Source organism: Sander lucioperca, chromosome 19 (assembly GCF_008315115.2).
Source record: "Sander lucioperca isolate FBNREF2018 chromosome 19, SLUC_FBN_1.2, whole genome shotgun sequence".
NCBI classification, from domain to species: Eukaryota; Metazoa; Chordata; class Actinopteri; order Perciformes; family Percidae; genus Sander; species Sander lucioperca.
Window position 1 is genome coordinate 12,777,154 of NC_050191.1, and position 21,426 is coordinate 12,798,579.

General features: G+C 40.2%; 1 protein-coding gene across 2 annotated transcripts; it reads right to left on the reverse strand.

Annotated features, from left to right (window-relative positions):
* Positions 1-4,802: 4,802 nt before the first annotated feature.
* lin28b (lin-28 homolog B (C. elegans)) lies at positions 4,803-21,215 on the reverse strand. 2 transcript variants are annotated; one of them, XM_031322050.2, is made up of 5 exons: positions 20,953-21,215; positions 20,092-20,282; positions 9,968-10,155; positions 9,818-9,874; positions 4,803-6,317 (listed from the first exon to the last, which is right to left on the reverse strand). In XM_031322050.2, exons 1-5 carry the CDS (start codon positions 20,960-20,962, stop codon positions 6,005-6,007), a joined length of 759 nt encoding a protein of 252 aa, XP_031177910.1. In that variant the 5' UTR covers positions 20,963-21,215; the 3' UTR covers positions 4,803-6,004. The 2 variants fall into 2 exon arrangements, with proteins under 2 accessions (XP_031177910.1, XP_031177911.1); XM_031322051.2 differs by lacking the exon at positions 9,818-9,874.
* Between the last annotated feature and the right edge of the window lie 211 nt (positions 21,216-21,426).

A 21,426-nucleotide genomic window follows, 5' to 3' on the forward strand; every position in this document is an offset into this window, starting at 1 on the left:
AAGCACAGAGCAGCTGACAAAGGCAACAAACCTACTTAACAACCACATGAGGGAGCACTGAGACTGGCTGCTGAGGTGTTCCTGTCTGGCATCATGGCATATTACATCCTGTCTGTCTCCAGAGGCTGTTGATACATTGTAATGGATAATTCAGGTTTTTTGTCTACGTTTTATAGGCCTAAATGTGATTTTTATATCCATCTTGGGGTTTGGAGTAGTCTTTGGACCATGAGTGCATGGTTTCATTTTAGCCATTTATCGTCCCTTAAGCATTTCAAAATGTAGATGCTGCTAACACAATTGTTCCTTCAATCATATTATATTAGTTGATATTATTATAATTTCATTACGATTAAGTCAAATTAAAACCTCAAATTAAGTGAGTTCAAATTTTTAAGATAAACTGAATGTTTAAATGTTCCTGTAAGGTTTAAGAAAAGGCCAATGAAACCCTTTTTTAAATTGAACTGGATTATCTAAAAAATACAGTGCCACAGAGATTAAAGCAAAAATTTGAGATTTTGGAAAATATACTGTACTTGTATACTATTCCAGCAGCTGGTTAGCTTAGCAAAAAGATTGGAAGCAGGGGAAACAGCTAGCTTGGCTCTGTGCAAGCCAAGGGTAAGTTTGCCTACTAACACCTCAAAAGCTCACTAATTAAACAAAATATAACATTTTCACTAATTAAAATGTTACATTCACTAGTTTGCTAACATGTTCACTATTTTTAAAACTTCAGACAAAGCAAAGCTAGCTGTTCCCCTTTGCTTACAGTCTTTGTTCTAAGATAAGATAAGATAAGATAACCAGCTGCTCGCTGTAGCCATATATTTAAACGGACAAAGTGAGACCGGTATCGATCATCTCATCTAACTCTCCACCAGAAAGCAAGTAAGCGTTTCCTAACATGTTGAAGTATTCATTTAACATTTGGAGATACATGGTTTTCACTGGATAGCAACAAATCCAGCCCAATTTTAAATATCCTTTTTGTGTCGATGTGAAACCAGAAATTTCCATTTCTGTTCCAGAGGTAAGAGAACCTCATTTAAAATCCCAATGACATTTGTAACTTTTCTAATTACTAAAAATACAGCCTTGGAACAGAGCCTTTCTCAACAGTATGTTGTGTGGCTCACTTCATATGTTTAGATAAGGACGGTAGTTTTTGAAAAACTATCTAATATCGTTCTTTATTCCAATCTGTGTATATCTTTTAGCGGCCTTTAGCTAAGACAATTTCACATAAACCCTGGACATTCGCAGGCTAGCATCAAAAGACGAGTCCATGCGCGAGTCAAGGGTTCGCGACCAGCTCAGCTCATTTTAGACAGCAGAGATTACAACTGGAAAGTAGAAAAAATTATATAGTAGTATAATTAGTAGTAACTATAATAGTGAGTTTTATATATATGGACGAAATCAAGTTACGATGACGATGAAAATACCCATGCTGCCACGCTTGTAGTTTTTCCTATGAGAGCTGTAGTTTTTACTATGCTTAAAGTAATCGTTAAACTTTGTTAAAGTCACATTGCCAAGTTTAGTGTTCCTATGAAAGGAACACTAAATAAGAGATTGCACTGAATGAAGCCTCTTTTAACTTTTAACTACTCGTACGCTAGTCTTGTATTGCCAGACCTTCTTTCACAGCGCTCCATTAGAGGGTCTAGCTAGTCCACACAACATTTCGGGATTAGAGAAAAACGTGCTCTGGTTTATTGGCATTTCCTTAAACCAATCATAATCGTCTTGGGCAGCGCTAAGAGCCAGACACAATGACAGTGCCTCTGCAAAATAGCCTCGGGAAGGAACTTGTTTTGGTGGAACGTGTACGTTCAAAAGTTCTTTGAGTCGTTCAACAGAAAACTCAGATTCGACAGTCTAGCTAGCTGTTTCGATTTACCCTGCAGAGATCTGAGGAGCAGTTAACCATAGTCCTTATAAATCGACGGAGTTTAGAATGCCAACACAAAGAAAGCAGATGAGGGACATCCGGCCGAAAATGAGGGATATCCGGCAGAATTACCGGTGGCACCTGAACAATCCCGGAAATGAAACGATATAGACAACGCGAACGCATGGTGGCTGCCTTGCGTATCCTGGGTCTGTTCACTCCGTTGACTCATAAAATTAACGCACTGCGGTTTAACAGCAAGTATACAGTATGTCTGGCTTTACAGAAGCTCAAGGAACAGAGGCTAGCCTGGATGTGATCTTGTGACCTTGACTCTCTATTGTTTGGCAAAACTAAATAAACAGTAGACCACAAAATCCTGAATTATCCCTGACTCATTGCTTGTGTTGTCTAGTGTTTGCATGATTCAAAACTTAAGACAAGTGGGAATATTAATAACATGATTCTACCAATTTGTTATCCTACATGCAGCCTTGACAAACCGCTATGATAACCATTTCATTATTATTAGGTTATTCTCTTGTATGAGAGGGTTTTCTTGGCTGTGTTGAATACTGAACAGGCCAATAAACAAGAGATCAATCAGTAGTTACATTGATTGGAAGAAAATATAAAGCTACTAACAACAATAATATCACTATGTTTTACTGTGGTTGTGTATTTTGTTCATAACTGGCATAAACAAGCTTTCAGTTCCATATGTAGGCCAACTGCAACATAGTGATTCTCTCAGCTGAGTGTTAACAGTAATACTGCAGCCATTATGCAAAATCAATCTTTGATCTCATGCGTTAGTTTTTTCAAAAGTACTTTTAACAATATTCATCTTCATTACGTCTATGCGATGTCACCGTTAGTATAAAATCTACTGATTTCATGTTAACTGTTAGCAATGCCGCTCTAAATTACAAATATAGTTTGCAACAAGAAGGGGATTCATCTCCAAACCACACAACTTCTGATTATCTGAGGCTGTAAAAATGGTTGACAAAGGCCATTACCATGGAGCCCAAAAAGAGGAAAATATCTATTTGGTAATAGGGTCAAACAAACAAAACAGAGATAGGCACTCCTTGTGCGAAGTACAATCCTATTCTTCTCCACCTTAAGCCCATCACATGAAGTGGTTACAAAAATGCTTATGATAAAATACTTAAAAACAACAGTCCATGTCTTTTCAAAATGTGTTCACACTGAAATGTTAAATATTTCATATTTAACACGTCTACGGCTAGCCCAACAAACTGAGGTAAACCCACATGCTGTCTGCAGCTAAGTGATGAGTGTATACTGACGGTATAACACAGAGCTGGCAGAAAAACGTCACCCTGGATGTGAGACAAACTCGCCCGTTCTGAAAACTTGTGGATACCCTTTAAAAAAGGGGCTTTGATTGTAAGATATTTGGAGTCTCAAGTGACGAGCCATTTCAGGGCTGATTCGTTGAAAATGTGGTGTGACTCTAGTGCGACAAGTGGCAATTCAATGAACAAACAACTGCATGAAGGAGGTAGAGGGGGTCTGGGAGGAGGTAAGGAGTTTGTGGAGGAACAGCGCATATGAGGTAGGCTTTTGCTGTAAACAAAATAAAAAGTTTTGCAGTAAAAGAAAAAAGTAACTCATCAAATCTGGGAAGGAAGACCAGGGAGTCTGTGGCAACACTAGGGAACTTCTCACACAACACCTCAGTACAATAGAGACCTACAGTTAATCATACAAGCTCATCAAAAAAATATACAAAACAAAAGGAAATGCACAACTATGTATAACTCAAGAGGTAGTTGCTAATATCAGTACATGAATTGGTTACATACGTCTCTTTACCATTGCTTAACAGAGTTTGTTGAGTCAGTCAGTGGATGATTCCCAAAAGAATAAAATACACTTTTTTGGTTAATTCCCTGAGAACAGTTCAACATCCTGAGAGGAATTGTGTGTAAAACTGTACAAATACATCATACAAAAAGATGTTGTTTCCATAAAGATTTGAGCATGGGCTGTGCTCCTTATGTGGTTTGGTCATTCACTTTTTTCTGTCATGCTGCATTGTTGAGATTTGATTTTTTTTTTTTAACGCACACACACATTCAAAAAGCTGTACATTAAAAAAAAATAATAATAATAACTGCAGTGTTGCGCTTTCAGCAATAAGTCCCTCTTATTGTGAAAGAGCGAGGATAACAAACACTTCAGCAAGTCTAAACTTTAAATGCCTTCAAAAAATAAAGCCAAACTCTTTGGTATAGAAATATACCAAAAACAGTTGGTTGTCTACTTAGAGCTTTTAAAAACACACAAGCTAGTTTGATATCATCATACAAAGTTATTTGATTTGTCAGAACATTAAGATACAACTCCAAAGCGACCCGACATGAACTTTGTGAGGAGTCGACTTCAGATAAGCTCTTTTCACATTCAATATGGTCAGAGAAGAGTTGTAAGGTCACAAATAAGTGCTACTAAAGCCATGCTTGGGATTCAAGTTATACCATTAGCAGCACTCTTTCTCTCTCTCTCTCTCTCTCCCTCTCCCTCTCTCTCTTCAGTGAGTCTGAAGAAGCAGCAGCAGTAGCGACGGCCTCCCATCTCAAAGAGGACTGAGCATTACCTGGCTGGTGCTAACTAACAACTGGTAGGCACAGATGGAAGAGGAACAGGTGGTTGGATCGTACTGCAACACAGCTATGAGAGCAAACAGCTTGGCGTTCTGTGACATTCTTTTCCAAGAGGAAGAATTGGTGAGGTATTAAATAAGTAGAGCAGCTGTGATGACACTGTAATGGTCTGCACCTTTAATCAAACAAGGTGAGTCTTTGTGCTGGGTCAGAGGTGACTGCTGACTATTTGAACTAATGAAGAAGGCGTGGCGTAATTATTATTATTTTTTTTAAAAGGTCAGTTTGATTTGTCATGGATGAAAACGGTTAAATAGAGCGCAAGTTACGAGTTTTCACACAACAAAGTATCCCATGCAATATACAGGGCTATTCACCTATGTCAGAGCTGATTCCTTATATATGCATTACTTAAAGTTAATATAATTTTAATTATATTAATTATGATAACTGTGACTTTACATATATTAATGACTTATACTATGATTTATAAACTGTAATGTTATTTTCAACTAATTATGCAACAACCAAAATGTCTAATGATCAAAACTAAACTATGATCTAATTGGATTATATGATAGTCTTATCTAAAATGGTCTATCTCTAATAACAGGAAACTGAAACGTTATTAGTGTTGACTCGCACCTGGAACAGAGGCCAGTCTGACAGTTATGCTTTCTTTCAGAGCATGCACAACACACACATACAAGCACACACGTTCCTGTTTCCTCTCTCAGTCTTGCAAAAACACACATGCTCACTCTGTGACAATCAGTTGGTCCAGTCTATTTCATGTAAGAGAGAGGTTTGTAGCGAGTGTTTCCAGATTATAGAGAATTTCTTTTTAGCAGCTCACCGTCGTTTTAAAAATTCCCTCTGGAATCCATAAAGTTTCCCTTAAGATCTTCATAAGCCAAGATAACAATCCTATGGGTCTGGATTATTGCTTAGAGGGTTCTGAGCTTTTAAAAGTCCTCTTCTAATCCTTTTTAAAATCTACTGTGTGTGCCAAAAGGATGCAACATGATTTTCGAAATGATTAGGCCAAAAGGATATAAATTTGTGGCTTTAAAATCGACAACATCTGTAAAGAAAAAACATTCGAAATGGCCAACACTTAGGTCCAAGGAGAAAAAAGAACAAGATTCATACCACGTTGTTTCACTCTTGAGCTGCACTGATTGAAACAAGTCATTCCCTGCAGTCACCATTCCAGCGGTGGTTTCCATAGCTGCACAAGATGACTGCAAGTCAGTCACACACATTCACAAACGTCCGTACCCCATTGATCGTTGCCATAGCTGCGCTGGTTAGAAAAATAAAAATAAAATAAACAGTAAATAAATCAAGACCTCCCATTTTTTTCACAGGTGTGAGGTAGATGAGGGGGGGCTTCAGGTATCCTTGATCGAGGGGAGACATGAGGGTCAGGAGTTAGCGGTGAAAGGTTCACCTCTATGGGCTGTCTTCAGGATTTCCTCCACCTCTGGGTCCGGGGGCCGCGGTGTGTGTGGGGCTCCTCGGGGGAAGAGGAGGAGCCCTCCAGGGGAGACGAGGCGGAGCGCTCCTCCTCCTCTGGGGGGCAGAGGTAGGGCCCGGTCCCTGGGCTGAAGGCCGAGGTAGACGCATGTTGGTCCTGAGAGCCTGTGGCGGGCGCCAGCGCCTTGTGGGGACACTGAGCCACCATGTGCGTGATGCTCTGGCAGTAGTGGCATTTCTTTGGCTGGGGGGGCAGGCCACACTCCTTGGCATGGTGATCCAGACCTCCACAGTTATAACAGCTGCCGAGGATGGAGGAGACAAGGATGAAAGACAAGAAACATGGGGTGATGACAAACACAGAGCAACAAAAAGTAGAAACCCTCATCACATTAGGTTTTTAGGTTTCTTGTTTCATGCAACACAACTCAAAGTTTTAAAACTGACATTTGTAGCAGAAATATTTAACTATCCTTTTTTTTAACTAAATAAATATATGACTCAAAGGCTACGTCCACACCACAATCTTAATGCTTAATTCAGATTTTTTGCTCAGATCCGATTTTTTGTTTGGCTGTTCACATTACCTTTTAAAAAGTGGTCTATATCAGATTCCAGTGTTTCGAACTGACCCGCATGCGCAAAAGAACAATGACATCAGAAGCAGCAAGCTGTTGCACTCAAGTTAGGGAGGTTATGGAGGAAGTAAGCATTTTCGCTTTTATTTCAAAATGTTTGTGTAATGGCAGCCGTAACATTAATGAGCAGGTGCTGAGGAGGAGACGGTTACGGTATGATCCTTCTAGTTTTGATTGAATTGAAGTATCTCCCCATACACTAATTAGGTCTAACACCTCACTCTCCCTCCATTGACTTGCTCCATCACTGTTCTCCATTTTTTAAGCCTAGTCAAGTTTTTATTTTTAATGTCTGTCTAGGGCTAACTCCCGCCGGCGCATATTTGTGACAAATGTCGATGTAGAAGTCGACGTAAAAAAGTCGCATTAAATCCGCCTTGGTTGTTCACACTGCGGCCGCATTGAAAAAAATAAGACCTGGGTCTGATTCAGGACCACATATGGAAGTGGTCTAAATCTGATTTGAAAAAATCAGATCTGGGCAAGATTTGAGTGTTCACACTACTTCTGAAGAAGTCTGACCTGGTCACTTGACCCCCAAAAAAATCAGAAAAAAAATCAAAAAAATAGAAATACACAGTATATCCTCATAAAACATCACCACTGTGGAGTTGAAATGCCGGCTCCAACTAGGATTCACCACTAGGTGGCAGTAGGACACAGGATATTGCTCTGGATCAAATGTGAGAAGCACTCTGTGGTATGCCAAACTACACTGTGTTATTAAATTTGACAAGAAGCAATTGGGTGCTGAAAAAGTTAGAATTAAAAAAGAAAATAGTTCATCCCGTCAGGTATGCCACTGACAGCTTTTGCTTTTTTAGGCGTTATATGCTCGTATTTCAGGCTTGATGTCACTTTTCAGGGTTCAATGTCTTTTTTATTGCTAATCTGCAGTGCAATGCTCCACAATGTTTTGAAATAGGGCGCCTGGGTAGCTCACCTGGTAGAGCGTGCACCCATATACAAAGGCTCAGTCATCAACGCAGTAGCCGTGGGTTCGAATGCGGACCTGCGGCCCTTTGCTGCATGTCATTCCCCTCCCCTCTCTCTCTCTCTCTCTCTCTCTCTCTCTCTCTCTCTCTCTCTCTCGCTCTCTCTCTCCCCTTTCAAGTCTAAGCTGTCCTGTCAAAAATAAAGGCCTAAAAATGCCCACCAAAAAAAAAAAAATTTGGTTTTCTTTATGTAAAAGCTGAAAGCAGCAGTAGCTCATGAAACAATGGTTCACTATCAGGGTTTTAAATGCATCCAGTTTGACAGCCAATTAACAAAACAAGCATGGACACACAGTGAAACAGGATGTTAGCAAATTTCTGCCACTTCATAAGAAAACAAATCATGCCAGGTTTTTCTAAAGAAGTCTGTTTCAGTCTTCATTGCTTTGGAACATGGGCTGAATTATTTCCAGAGAGCATTTAACATGGATGGATGGATAGATATTTCTTTGATGCATTTCTGCAATGCTTCCTAATTACAGTAAAACCTGGGGAATATATCATAAATAAATCCAGTTTAAACACAACCTGGATTCAATAGCGTAATTTCAATTAACAGCCATAACCATAAAAACAATAATACAGCAACTCCAATGGTACCAACAATTATGTATTAACCTGTAGTAGAATTAGGGTTATATTTTGAAGTTTATTATATTAAAGAAAATGATTCAAAAATCATTTAAATTCATGTGTTAGATTATGCAGTACCTAGTTATAAAACAAACAGCTTAATCTCAGCTGAACTGACCTAAAGGTTTTAAAAAGAGAACGTTGTTTCAGAAATACAATTACATGTTTATTAGCAATAAAAAAAGTTGTCATTTCAATCAAGATGAAATAATGTATTCTGTAAAACCTTTTTTTTTTTTTTTTTTTTTTAAAGTAATTGTCTTTGATACCTTGAATTTATGGTGATTCATAAATCACATGACCAATTGATGAACTATATTGTCTATAAAGAAACAGGAAATAACTTCTGATACCACCCTAATGAACAAGGTAGATGAAAACATTTGGGGAATAACGCATGGTATACCAGAGAACAGTTGTAATGTGCAGTGTCTTTCATTTTGATGGAGACATTTTCTGGCAGTGGTTTTGTTTTTGCACAGCTTTCATAATAACTGTCTTCACTTATTATTTCCACATAAGCTGAATATTTCGACACGTCTTAAATTAAACACCTTAAGAGAGCTGAAAACCACAGAGCAGTAAAAAAAAAAAAAAAAAAAAAAAAAAAAAGGACTAGGACTACACAACAATGGTTGGTTGCATAACAGAGTGACCAGCAGGGGTCAGAGCAGCATGACTGCCACAGGAGCCGCTGGCACTGAGCGAGACACAAGTTGACATCACAGACATCTACCTGCCATCTCTGAATCCAATACTGCCTTGCTACCACCTTAGTAGAAGGTAGAGACACTTGACCTAACACTGGATCAATTATCCCAAATAAACTGAATTATTCAGCTGTGTAAAACAATCAGGGAGGCTTCTCTCCCAGATACTGTTTCCTCCTTTCTAACAAAAGCTTTTCTTTTCACACCTTAAAAAAAAAACGTGACGATGCAGGGTTGTTCCACTATAGCAGCTGTGGCGCAGAAACAAAAAGAGTGGCAGAGCTCGACTTTCTAATATAAATGCAGCCTTGTAGTCATGTCATGCCTCCCCATATCAGATACTACACATACTCGGCTCTGCCTGGCAGCGATAGCTATACATCGTTCTCTGTCAATAGGAGGACAGGCAAAACAGCCTCCTCTGCTTAAACCACCAGGCGTTTTCAAGGAACTCCATATCGCTCCCTCTGACAGATTTTAGCAAAGCACCCTTCAGTATTTTACTGAGGACAAAACAATTGATTGAGCTACTGCTGCATTGAGATGCATATAAGCTCCATCCATCCCTGTGCTAATGCCGTCTCTAATGTAAAAGCTGGCAAATTGATTTCAAATATTGGCAAAGGAAGGCAAAGTGCCCTATTCAATTCCTTATTATGGTGCACAATAACCATAGCAACAGGCATGTACTCGGGCAGATTGAATAGATTTAATCTATAATCTCAGCCCACTCAGAAATAGCTCACTGTTGTGAGATGTACATATAACATATGTCTCCTTCTACTATAGAAGCCCTGCTTTCCAAATGCAAGCTGCCAACACTCACACATATTCAGCTTTTGTTGGATGAAGCCAAGACTGATGCGTATGAATCATTATATTCCTGCAGACACAAAAAACATTTAAAAAAAATAAATAAAAAAAAAACACTTTCCTTTTTTTCATTTCCATGTTTCTTAAATTGTATCATACTCACCGGTCTCCCTTTGGTTTGCGTTTCTGGAGTGGGACCTTCCCTTTAGGTCTTCTCTCGCTGCCTGCGCAGGGTCCCCCACCAGGTCCGGTCACCCGCAGGGACTCCAGGCCCTTACAGGACTTCTTATAGGTGAACTCCACCTGCTCACCCTCCTTTAAGCTGCGGAAGCCCTCCATCACCAGTTTGCTCTGTTGGGAGAAAAAAGCAATTATCCATTTAAAGGTGGCAGGCACTAATAGCTCAATGAATTCTTTGCAAAAATGATAATGCCTGCAATACACAAGGGTCTGTATTTAAGTCAGGGGTGCCCAGTTTGTTACATACACTAAAAGAACAATACAAGTTAGTGCTCATGTATATATACTGTAGTGGTATCAAGATGTACTTCACCATGACTGGTTCTCCTTGTATTTCTTAACCTTGAATAAACGGTTACCTGACCAAGTCTATGTTTTACACATGAATGGTCTCCGATAAGCAGGTGAAAGGTAAAGAGCCTCTGTCTTGAGCAGAAAAGGTAATATTTTTTAATGAAAAGACACAATTTAATGTCTTAGTTCTTAATTTCTGTCCGCACAGCATAAAGCTCAGCATTAATGTTTTTCAAGTACACACCCATCACAGCTAATTTAACATTTAAATATTTAGCAGTTGCCTGAGAGCATTATCAAGTACCCGATCAACACTTTTCATCTCTAAATAATTGTCGCAGAATAATCAAAACTTATGAAGACATGTTAGTGGTTTACTGTGGGGGCTTGTACGCACTGCTGCATAAAGTAGAACACAATGTACACAGAAAGTCATCATTCAAACATGGTAGATTGACTGTATGTGGTTTGCACCAACTGCCATGACAGTCTGTGCACAGAGAGACTTATCTCACAAGCGTCCTTGCTTTTCTCCCTTTATCTACTTTTCTCAGAAGCACCACTTCCTATTCCTTCAGCAAAGAGAAAAGACGAGTACATTGCACCAATGCAATCATTTTCTCCCAGCACACCCACCATCCATCTTATCTACATGATCGGCATTATTGATTCAGTTAATACATAACCACTGGACAATGATTTATTTCTTGCTGATCGATCACACAGAACGGACGGCTGATAGGCACTGTATCCGTGACCTTCATGAATCGCAGCGAGCCCTGCAGATCTCAGCATAGGTAAACACCCACCCACATGAGCACGCAGTGTGCAGAGCTAACCTACTACTATACATCCAGGCCTATAAATAACACGCAGGCTATCTGTAGATCATGGATGTGAAGGAGAAAATGGCAGAAAAAGGAACACATGATCAGAGGGAATCAAATGTGAACCTGTACAGGAAGGAGAGAAAATGTGCTCAGCGGCATTTTTTTTTCCATCTCTGTGTCAATGCCTGCAGTAACTGGAAGCTAAAGGTGCTCTATAGGTTGTCTATTAGTGGATATATATATGTATATATATTTATATATATATATATATATATATATATATATATATATATATATATATATATATACAGTGCTGCTCATAAGTATTCATACCCATGCTAAAGTTGACTAAAAAAAGGAATAAAAAAAATCATCTTTTGGAAATTGATCTTAATGCCTTAATTAAAGAAATTAGGAAAAATCCAACGTTTTAAGGACACCAATTTGTTTTGTGAATGAATAATGTATTGTAAATAAATAAATGTTCTTCCTTAAAATACAGGGGCCATAATTATACATACCCCTATGTTAAATTCCCATAGAGGAAGGCAGATTTTTATTTTTAAAGGCCAGTTATTTCATGGATCCAGGATACTATGCATCCTGATAAAGTTCCCTTGGCCTTTGGAATTAAAATAGCCCCACATCATCACATACCGTTCACCATACCTAGAGATTGGCATGGTTTTATTTCAGTTAGCCTAATAGCTAACTGAGATAAGATCCATATCAATGCAAATCAAACCAGCTATTAGGTTAACTGACATAAAACCATGCCAATCTCTAGGTATGGTGAACGGCATGTGATGATGTGGGGCTATTTTAATTCCAAAGGCCAAGGGAACTTTATCAGGATGCATAGTATCCTGGATCCATGAAATAACTGGCCTTTAAAAATAAAAATCTGCCTTCCTCTATGGGAATTTAATATAGAGGTATGTATAATTATGGCCCCTGTATTTTAAGGAAGAACATTTATTTATTTACAATACATTATTCATTCACAAAAAAAAATGGTGTCCTTAAAAGGTCAGATTTTTCCTCATTTTTTTAATTAAGGTATTAAGATCAATTTCCAAAAGATGATTTTTTTATTCCTCTTTTTAGTCAACTTGACCATGGGTATGAATACTTACGAGCAGCACTGTATATATAAGAGAGTGAAAAGTTGGGAGTGTATAAAGCAGTGAGACAAGAGAAAGATGTGTGAATTAATTACAAACAAAGAATACTGTCTGAGTTCACTGCACTCTGATGGATATCTATCATACCCGTACAATGACATAAAGATAAAAGTGTAAGATTGGAATAAATTAGGGATTACATAAGAAAGGAAAAATTCATTAGAAGACATTCTGTTTCATTGTATGCTTCTTAAAAACAAGTATGTTGAGAATAAAATTGGAAAAAAAGTTTAAGCCATGTTTCATTAAGAAGCTCCTAATTTGTTAAACATAATTTAAAATAAAAACAATATAAAAAGTAAAGGAGTAAAACAGTAAAAACAAACAAAAATGAAAGAATTATCTTTTCATCAATTAGTACAGCTTTCAAAATGTTTTTTAGACAAATGTCACAACACCATCTTCATTACCATCTCACTGCAACATTTTTATTCAAAAACTTTAAACTCTCATAATGTGGAATAAGACTTCTACGTAATGCACAAAAAGCTTTTCAGAATATTAAAATGTATTAATATCTATTTATTTATATTAAATTAATCAGTTTTAGGTTATCTTAAAAAGGAAGTTTTCATTCAATTCCATTTTTAAAACATTTTGACAATTTAGACAACTGAAATTAGATTTTGTATGTATTAGCTTTATACCTAACTTTAACTTTATACATAAAACTAGGGCTGTCCTCAACTAAAGAAATTCTTAGTCGGCTAACACTTATATGATTTTGTCGATTAATCGATTAGTTGATGTAATCGACAGAGCTGTGCTCTATGAGAGGTGGTTAAGACTAGAAAAGCACAATATAAATGTAGTTAATTAACCATCTGTAAAACTGACTTTCTCCACAATTAATCCTGCAAAAGCACCACTTTAAATCTTGTGTTTACCAGAAATGTGCCCATAAGTTTCTTGGAAATGAGTAATTAAGCATGAATAAGCATAAAAAATTACTTAACTAAAGAAATCTCAGTCGACTAAGACCAAAGCGACCGATTAGTCGACTAATCGACTAAGAGGTGGCAGCCCTACATAAAACATTATGTATGAAAGAAACCTAATACACAAAAATTACTTTTGATTAAAAGGAAAATAGGTTAATACAATGTATTCTCATTCCTACTGCCTGAACTAAGACTTTGTTACTGTAGATGTTTATAAAGGGCCAGTAGGGACATTTAGAATGTCAAAAATCCTTATGTATTTTAGTGAATTTTAAACTACTGTGTATATTTGGATTTTTTTTTTTTTTTTACATTAATAGTTTTGTTAGTTATAACTAAAAACTATATATAGTTTTTAGTCCATTTATCTTGAGTAAATAGGAGTAGCTACAAATGGTATCAAATTCAAAAGGCACTCCACATATATCATACTGACTCAATCAAAGCAACCACAAGGAACAAAATAGTGGTTCAGAACAACTGTGCCTTGTGCCTTAAAAACCTTCCAAATGACTGAAAGGGATTCCTGCAGCAGGAATCAGCAGAAAGTGAATAAAAAATGGTGCCCATCCCCCACAAAACAAAACGGATTCTGAATAATGATGAATAATCATCCACTCGTCTCTAGACCGGGTGGCACATGAGCCTTTCCTGTTCCTCTCCTGTCTTCAGTCTACAGGCAGCATGTCTCTCCAGGTCAAAGTTGAGTGGTTTGTCTCAGCACCCTACCCCCTCTTCAACCCTGTCAATGCCCACAATGCACCAGTGAGGAAACCACACAACCTCTTTTGTTCTGCAGAAATGCAGGAAAACACACATACGTCCTCCATATAAGACGTGGTATCACACTCATGCCTTCATGCCTCAGATAATTTCTGAAGCAGGGGCTTGCAACAGCTCAGTCTCTGCACAATTATGTAATAAAACTCAGCATGTGGATTTACATGTGTGTGTGTGTGTGTGTGTGTGTGTGTGTGTGTGTGTGTGTGTGTGTGTGTGTGTTTTCACAAATCAGAACCTGTAACCCGAGTCCCGTCCTCTCGAGTGACCTGGCGGGTGTTCTGACCCGTTTCAGTTTACGCACGGAGGTCAGGAAAGGGCACGGCCAAGGAGAGGGAACGAGAGAACGTCAGAGAGAGAGAGAGAGGGAGAACACAAAATGGAGGAGTGGCCTGGAGCAGGGGGGGAGGTGGATGAGGGAGGGAGTTTGGAGGAGGAGGGGAGGGGGTTGATGGAAATGCCTCCAGCGCATTCTGTTCAGCTCCAATGGAGGAGCAACTCCTGATCAGTGGCTGGACCTGGGGGGAGCCCAGGAACAAAACCCCCATTTGATCAGGAGCCCCACAGGTCAGCAGCAGAAATCCGGGGGTCAGTGGTATAACCATCCCAGCACCACCCCCTGCTTGACTGGTGGACCACACCAGCTCTCATCCCTTTAACTCAGAGCCACCAGCAGCTACTGTCACCCTAATAAGTGAAGAAACTAAGCCAACAAAATGGATACCGACATACTCTAAAATGGCTTGATTATGCTTACGAGCTTCCTTATATGTAATATATATCTTCCTATGGCTCTGTTTGTGTGTGTGTGTGTGTGTGTGTGTGTGTGTGTGTGTGTGTGTGTGTGTGTGTGTGTGTGTGTGTGTGTGTGTGTGTGTGTGTGTGTGTGTGTGTGTGTGTGTGTGTGTGTGTGTGTGGGAAGAAGCCAGCGATCAATAACGGACTCCAACATCATGGATAGAAATAGCCCTCCTTTTCATCAGCCAGGACCTCGTCATCACCAGGCCCAACAATCAATACAGGAAGTTGTAACGTGAGGGGATGGGGAAGCGCAGAGAGGAGACCCACCATCCTCCACCAGCCTCTCTCCGTGGTGACCACCGGCTATGGAATGGCTAATTACGGGATGCTTTAAATCAAAGGTGGCCCACGCAGAGCCGCACGCTGGATCGTACTCGTATTGAGAGGAAAGAGGGGGGGGTGAGCGTGAGGGAGATGGTGGTCTCCATGTGGCGTGGTGCCATTAAGTAGCTTTTTACACACAGGAAATGCTAAGTGGACAAAGCTGGGCCAGATCAGCTCAGATGGACATAACCCAACAGGACGCATGTAAACCAAAGAAGAAAGAGAAGAGATAAAAAAGGAGCGAGAAAGCTGGACGAAAGAGGAGGGGGGAAAAAAGAACACACAAATATGCCGATGAAAACCACCAACAGAGCCGCTCCTATGACGCTGACACCCCAGTCCTCCTCAACACGTTGTCATTAGCGGCCCTGACCCTTGAACCCTCCCCAAGCCCCATCAAACACTTAAAAGCCTTCATGTTTCCCCTGCCTCAAATTAACAACATCCAACACCCCCGATTATGACTGGGGCAAATATTTGATCTGAGGGAGGAAGCACTAGATCATCTTGCTACGTTTATCAGCACGAGAGGGGAAATGAACCTCGCTGAGGTGACTGGTGATAAAACACACAGCCTGCTAATAACTGGAGCTATTCAAAACAGAAGCACACTTATGAATCTGTTTTTACACAAATGGTTGTGTTGTGACACTTATACTCATAGGAAATTATGAATGGCAAAACAATATTTATATATATATATATATATATATATATATATAGCATTAACTCAGACCTATTGTTTCAAATATTGACTGCGTTTGTCTTTAAGTTTAAGTTGTATGAACAATATTAGTATTACACATTAAATTAAAAATCATTATCTAATGGATGTTGTTGCAGCTGGCTACATTTGCGAAGGCAAAAAGCAGCAGCTAGTTTTTCTTCTGTATATTTTGGCATTGAATTTAACCTAGTTGTGTTAGCATGATGCATGTCAAACGTCATTGACGTGGGATAACGCTTATTAGTTGATTTGCTCGCTTATGACGATGATATTAACAGATTAATATGATCAAAGTAGGTCTATCTACTGTGTTTTTCATGTGAGGAAAGGTGCAAAGGTATTTTATCTCTTTCTCCACCTTTTCAAATTCAAACTCAATTTCCAAATATACTCTGGTCTTATGTTTTATTGTTTCAGTCTGTTTAGATGTTTTAAAGCAAATGAAATAAACACATGTGTGAGGTGCAAACATACCCAACACTGTGTTTTAGCCCTGCTCTGCTTTCTACTCCGCCACCTTTCCAATTACCAATCATCTCCGCTGTATATGGCCAGCTCCTCAAAAGGAAGTCACATGACTAGTCTTTCTTCTTCTTTTACGTTTTTTGATGAGGGTGGGTTGGGGGGGGGGGGGGGCAGTGTGGCTGCAGGAGAGACAAAGCCTGATACTGGCTATCTGGAGACAGAGATGGGTGGGGCCTGCATGCCAAACAGTGACACGGACCAGAGGTTAATCTCACTAGGGGCCCACTTTAACCTCGCTACACAAAACACACACACACACACTCTTGCGCGCACGCACACACACACATTCAAAACCTCAAACATCTTACAACGGTTCACATGTAGGCACAACCTGGTGGTGGAGAGCAGAAAGTAAGAACCACACACACACTCACAGGGGCTCCATAAATTGAACACACACTCTGGAGGCTTTAGGAGAATAGCAGCAGCAGCAGCAGCAGCAGCAGCAAACTGTTCAACATTTCAAACTGATTACCGACAAAGGGCATGCAGCCCCCCACCTCACGGCCACACACCCCTCACCCCACCCAACCCTCCTGCCTTTTTGTCTTTAAAGAAATTCCTCTTTTTAAAAGAATGCCTGAGAAGAGAGCACCCCCCCACCCCCACCCCCTCATGTCCCAGCAGGAACTCACACACACAGTTACACGCAGAAAAACACTCCAGTCCAGGTAGAGAAGGGGTTGACAAACAGAGATAATGAAAATGTTTTGTGTGTGGAATCACTAAGCAGAAAGGTAAAGCAGGCGAAGAAGCTTAATTACCCCCCCCCCCCACACACACACACACACACACACACACACACACACACACACCTTCCAAAAGGAAGTGATCAGATAGGAGCCCTGATGAAGAGGCCTCCCAGTAAGCGAACTCGTGGTCGGGCGGGGACCCTCTCGCTGACTCACACACACACTCTCACCCTCCCTCTCTTAACTCCTGCTCTTTCACTCACTCGTCTTTTTCCAACATCTCGCTCATGTTTTTCTCCTCGACTACCACTAGCAGCCCACCACCCACCCACCCTCCCCCTGCACCACCACCCCTCACTAACACTTATTTTCCCAGATCCCTCCTTTTTCCTTCTCCTAGGAAATCTCCTCCTCTTTCTCCTGTCCTCATGCTCCCTCTTCCTCTCTCCATCGTTATTATCTCTACCTCTCTTCTCTCTCGTGCATATAGGGAAAGTGTTGTGTAGGAATAAATCTGAAATCTCTCCACTATTTCTAGTAACTGACAGCTAAACTTGTATCATAAATGCAGAAAACATTGCATGACCTTTTAGTCAAGCCACAATCTCTTTCAATAGCTTGTACAATAAAGGACTGTTCTTTATGCATCAAAGATTTCACAGATTCCCCATACTTATCATTAAAAATATAAATTTCAGATATATGTCCAAAGGTCTTCAGGCTGACAGCAGAGACACAGAGAGAGAGGAACAGGGAACAGAGAAAACGAGTGATTCTTTAATGAGAGTGTACAGTATATGCAAATACTGGGGTGTTTTGCATCCTGTATGACAATGTGCTTATGAATGCATATTGTCTGCTCTTTGTGCTAAATGACAGCTGTATTATTTTAAACACGTAGCTGGAAACACTGGGAGGGGGAAATGTACTAGTGTAAACATGATTCATTGTGTGCTAGATAATTCTTCTATTAAAAAAGAAGGTTTTAGTGGAACAATTTGCATTTTTTTGGAACATGTAAAAATGCATCTAGCTACACATAATTTAAGAAAATCATTATCCAGAGTAGAAAGTGACAGTGATTAACTGCAACCATTTTCAAATCTACACCTTTATAATCCAAATACCTCACTAGATGGCATGCATTTGAAAAATATTCCCACAGACACCTATATGGCACCAGTCACCCTTTTCTATAGGTTATAAACTGCTGAGACAGACAGCATTTATTTGACTTCTGTTCAACTCTTCAGGCTGTTTTCTCAGACTACATCTTCCTTCTCAATTGCTGATCCCCTTCTAAAACCTTTCTGGCCAGCAGGGACATTGGCAATGCTGCAATATACACTTTCTCTCCTTTTCAAATATGCACTACAGTGCTCACATATCAAAAACTGGATCCACACACAAATAAAGGCTGAAAAGAAATATGAAACATTATTTGACGTAGGCCTACACATGATAATCCATGCCATGACAATGGAGACAGATGGAGCAAAGGTCAACATATTGCACATAATTCACTTAAAATGTGAATGATTTTTTTAGCACCAAGTTTACAGTAGATTTCAACTTATTTTATTTCCAACAGAAAAACCTAAATTCATTTTTTATGGTCAGTATAAGAGATAAAAAATAACTAACTTGATATAGAGTAATGGTACCTTTATAATGAAAATAAGATGCAAATCACAAAATATATAAAAAATAAATAAATAAAGGGAGGATAATGCAACAGAAATGAAAGAGAAATGTTAAATATAGCAGTATTAAAGATCTAATTTCATCACTGCAAAGTGTCCCACTGGTGTACAGCTGAGGCACAACAAATAGGTTAACAAAATCTTCTTTTTTTCAGCAAACCATGCCAAACTCAGAGCTCTCACTTTCTATTTTAAAAGTAGATACAACTTTTTTTTTTTTTAAAACATATGATCAAAAGTTATTGAAGTTCCAAAAGAGTGGCCTAATAAGGAAATAAATCAATTACCTTTATGAAACCATAGTTTAAAGATCTCAGTACTCCTAGTTTGCCTGATGAGTTGATTATTCACCACTGCTGACATCTGACCCATAATATGCCCCCCTCCCCTCTTGCCACCAGTTCAGCACTAACATCCCATGAGTCCACAATAAAAACACCTCTAGGGGAGGGTGTCACATGAAATGGCGAAAATGCCTCTCCTCATCCTTCCTCACAGAGTATTTTAAAGCAACTTTATAGGACCGTAAAAAAGGGCGATTAAACGTGAGGGAAAGAGGAGCTGAACGAAGGGAGGCTCTTTGTGTGCTGCAGAATAAGTCGAAAACAAAGCCTCAGAAATGAACTCCATGCATAGTAAATCAACAGTAGCTATACATGCAGTGGAAACAGGCCAAATGTAAAGGGAGGTTTCGAATACATCCACAAAACAACAGCAAAAGGAGCAAAACGCCTCCTAGAACAGCACGAGGGTTCACAGTTTGACTTTTTAAAAACATGTTTTCCGACACGTTAGCTGGCTGCATATGAAGCCAGCTCTGCTGTCCATTAGAGCCAAGTGTGAATCTAACCAGGTCATAGCCACACGACATTTCTTCCCTTCCCTTTACAGTGCAGAGGGAAGCGAGGGAGGGGACGGCTTGGACACATGTGGCTTAAAGAGGAAACTTAACGTGTTTTTTTGTGTTTTTTTTTTCAACCCCGTAGACAACGTGTGATTACACAGTAACATGTTGGGCAATGCAAAACATCCGGATGATACAATGTAGCTGGCGCTCTGAGAAGAAATAAAAGGGGGCCTGCGGGGATCAAAATGGGATTTGAAGTGACAGTGAAATTGTTGGAAAAGGAAATGCAACTAATCAATCATTCATCGCTTTAGAAAACCAAATCCGGATGAGGCCGGTGAGCACCATATCACTACACCGCAGATGTTTACTCCTCGGTGGTTTTTGGCGTCAACTTACTTGGTGGACGAAAACATCCAGAGGGGGGTCAACGGGGCTCCCTTCGCTGCTGGTCATTGAGATAAATCCAAAGCCCATCCGGACGTTGAACCATTTGCAGAAGCCCGATCCCGACAGGATCTGAGGTCGAGTCCGGTCCTCCTGCTCGGTGGACTTGGCGGGGTCTTCTCCGCCACCTTTACCCGGCCCTCCTGAAACACACAGGAAGCAAGTTACAGCATATGACAGGCTCGGAGATACGTACAGGACGGCTACTTCACTATGCGCATGAAGGTTTATATAATGGGCTCTGTTGCTTAAAAAAACTTCTTGGAGAAGCGTGGGGGGAATCCCCTTCACTAGCAAAGACGGGCTATGTGAAGTTCAGGGCCGGTAGAAATTCCCTACACTACTATTTTCCACATCACATAAGCGATCAGGGGGCGCGTGGTGCTGTTGATCCGGTGTGCATCAACGCATACATTCCCTCAAAAAGTTGTTTGTTACTCCCTGACAGATGATCGTCTCGGACTCGTGCACATGCATCTCAGTCGGTAACTTGTGGAGGATTTGTCTCGTGCATCTAGAGCCCGCTCCTACAGTGGAGTCGCATGCTATAGGATCCAAAAAAGGGCAGGTGTACACATGGTTCCTCGAGCTTTACCAGTGGGCAAAGTAGCATATACGCTCTAACAATGCATATCTTAATGCAGCGAAACGTGATAAGATATGGTGCTATAGGCTACAGGGGCGGTTCGGCTCGGGTTTGAGGTTTGGAACAACAATCACGTTGCACCTTGCCCCACCACTACCTCCCTCCCCGCGCGAGCAGATAGGGAGGAAAAACTAAGAGCAGAAAATAGAAAATAATTGCAGAATAACCTTCGGCCATGTTTCCCCGCGGACCCTCTGCGCCCAAGTTGCAATAGAGAAGCTTCCTCTGCGAAAACGGGCTGCGGTCGTCACCATTAATCCGACATCCTCGATCCCATCGGTCACTAATTTAGCTCGCATGGTACGGCGTGCTTTCTGCCTTTTGATATTTTTGTCATGTCTCTCTTTCTTCCCTTCAATCCCTTCCTCACTCTCACCACCTCTGCACTGCTGTCCCTCTTTCTCTCTCTCTCTGCCTGCCTCCCTCTCTCTCTCTCCCTCTCTCTCTCCTTCACTCTCATTCGCTCTCGAGCTGGCTGTGCCCGTTCCCGTAGTGAGAACACGTGACTTTGTCAATTACATGCTTTCTTGCTGCTAATTTCTGCCCTTAGAGTCAGGAAGAGGGGAATCGGACTCGCAACCACGAGCAGGATACACCCCAGTTGTGTTATTATAATACAAATAAGCCCTGTGTTAATAATA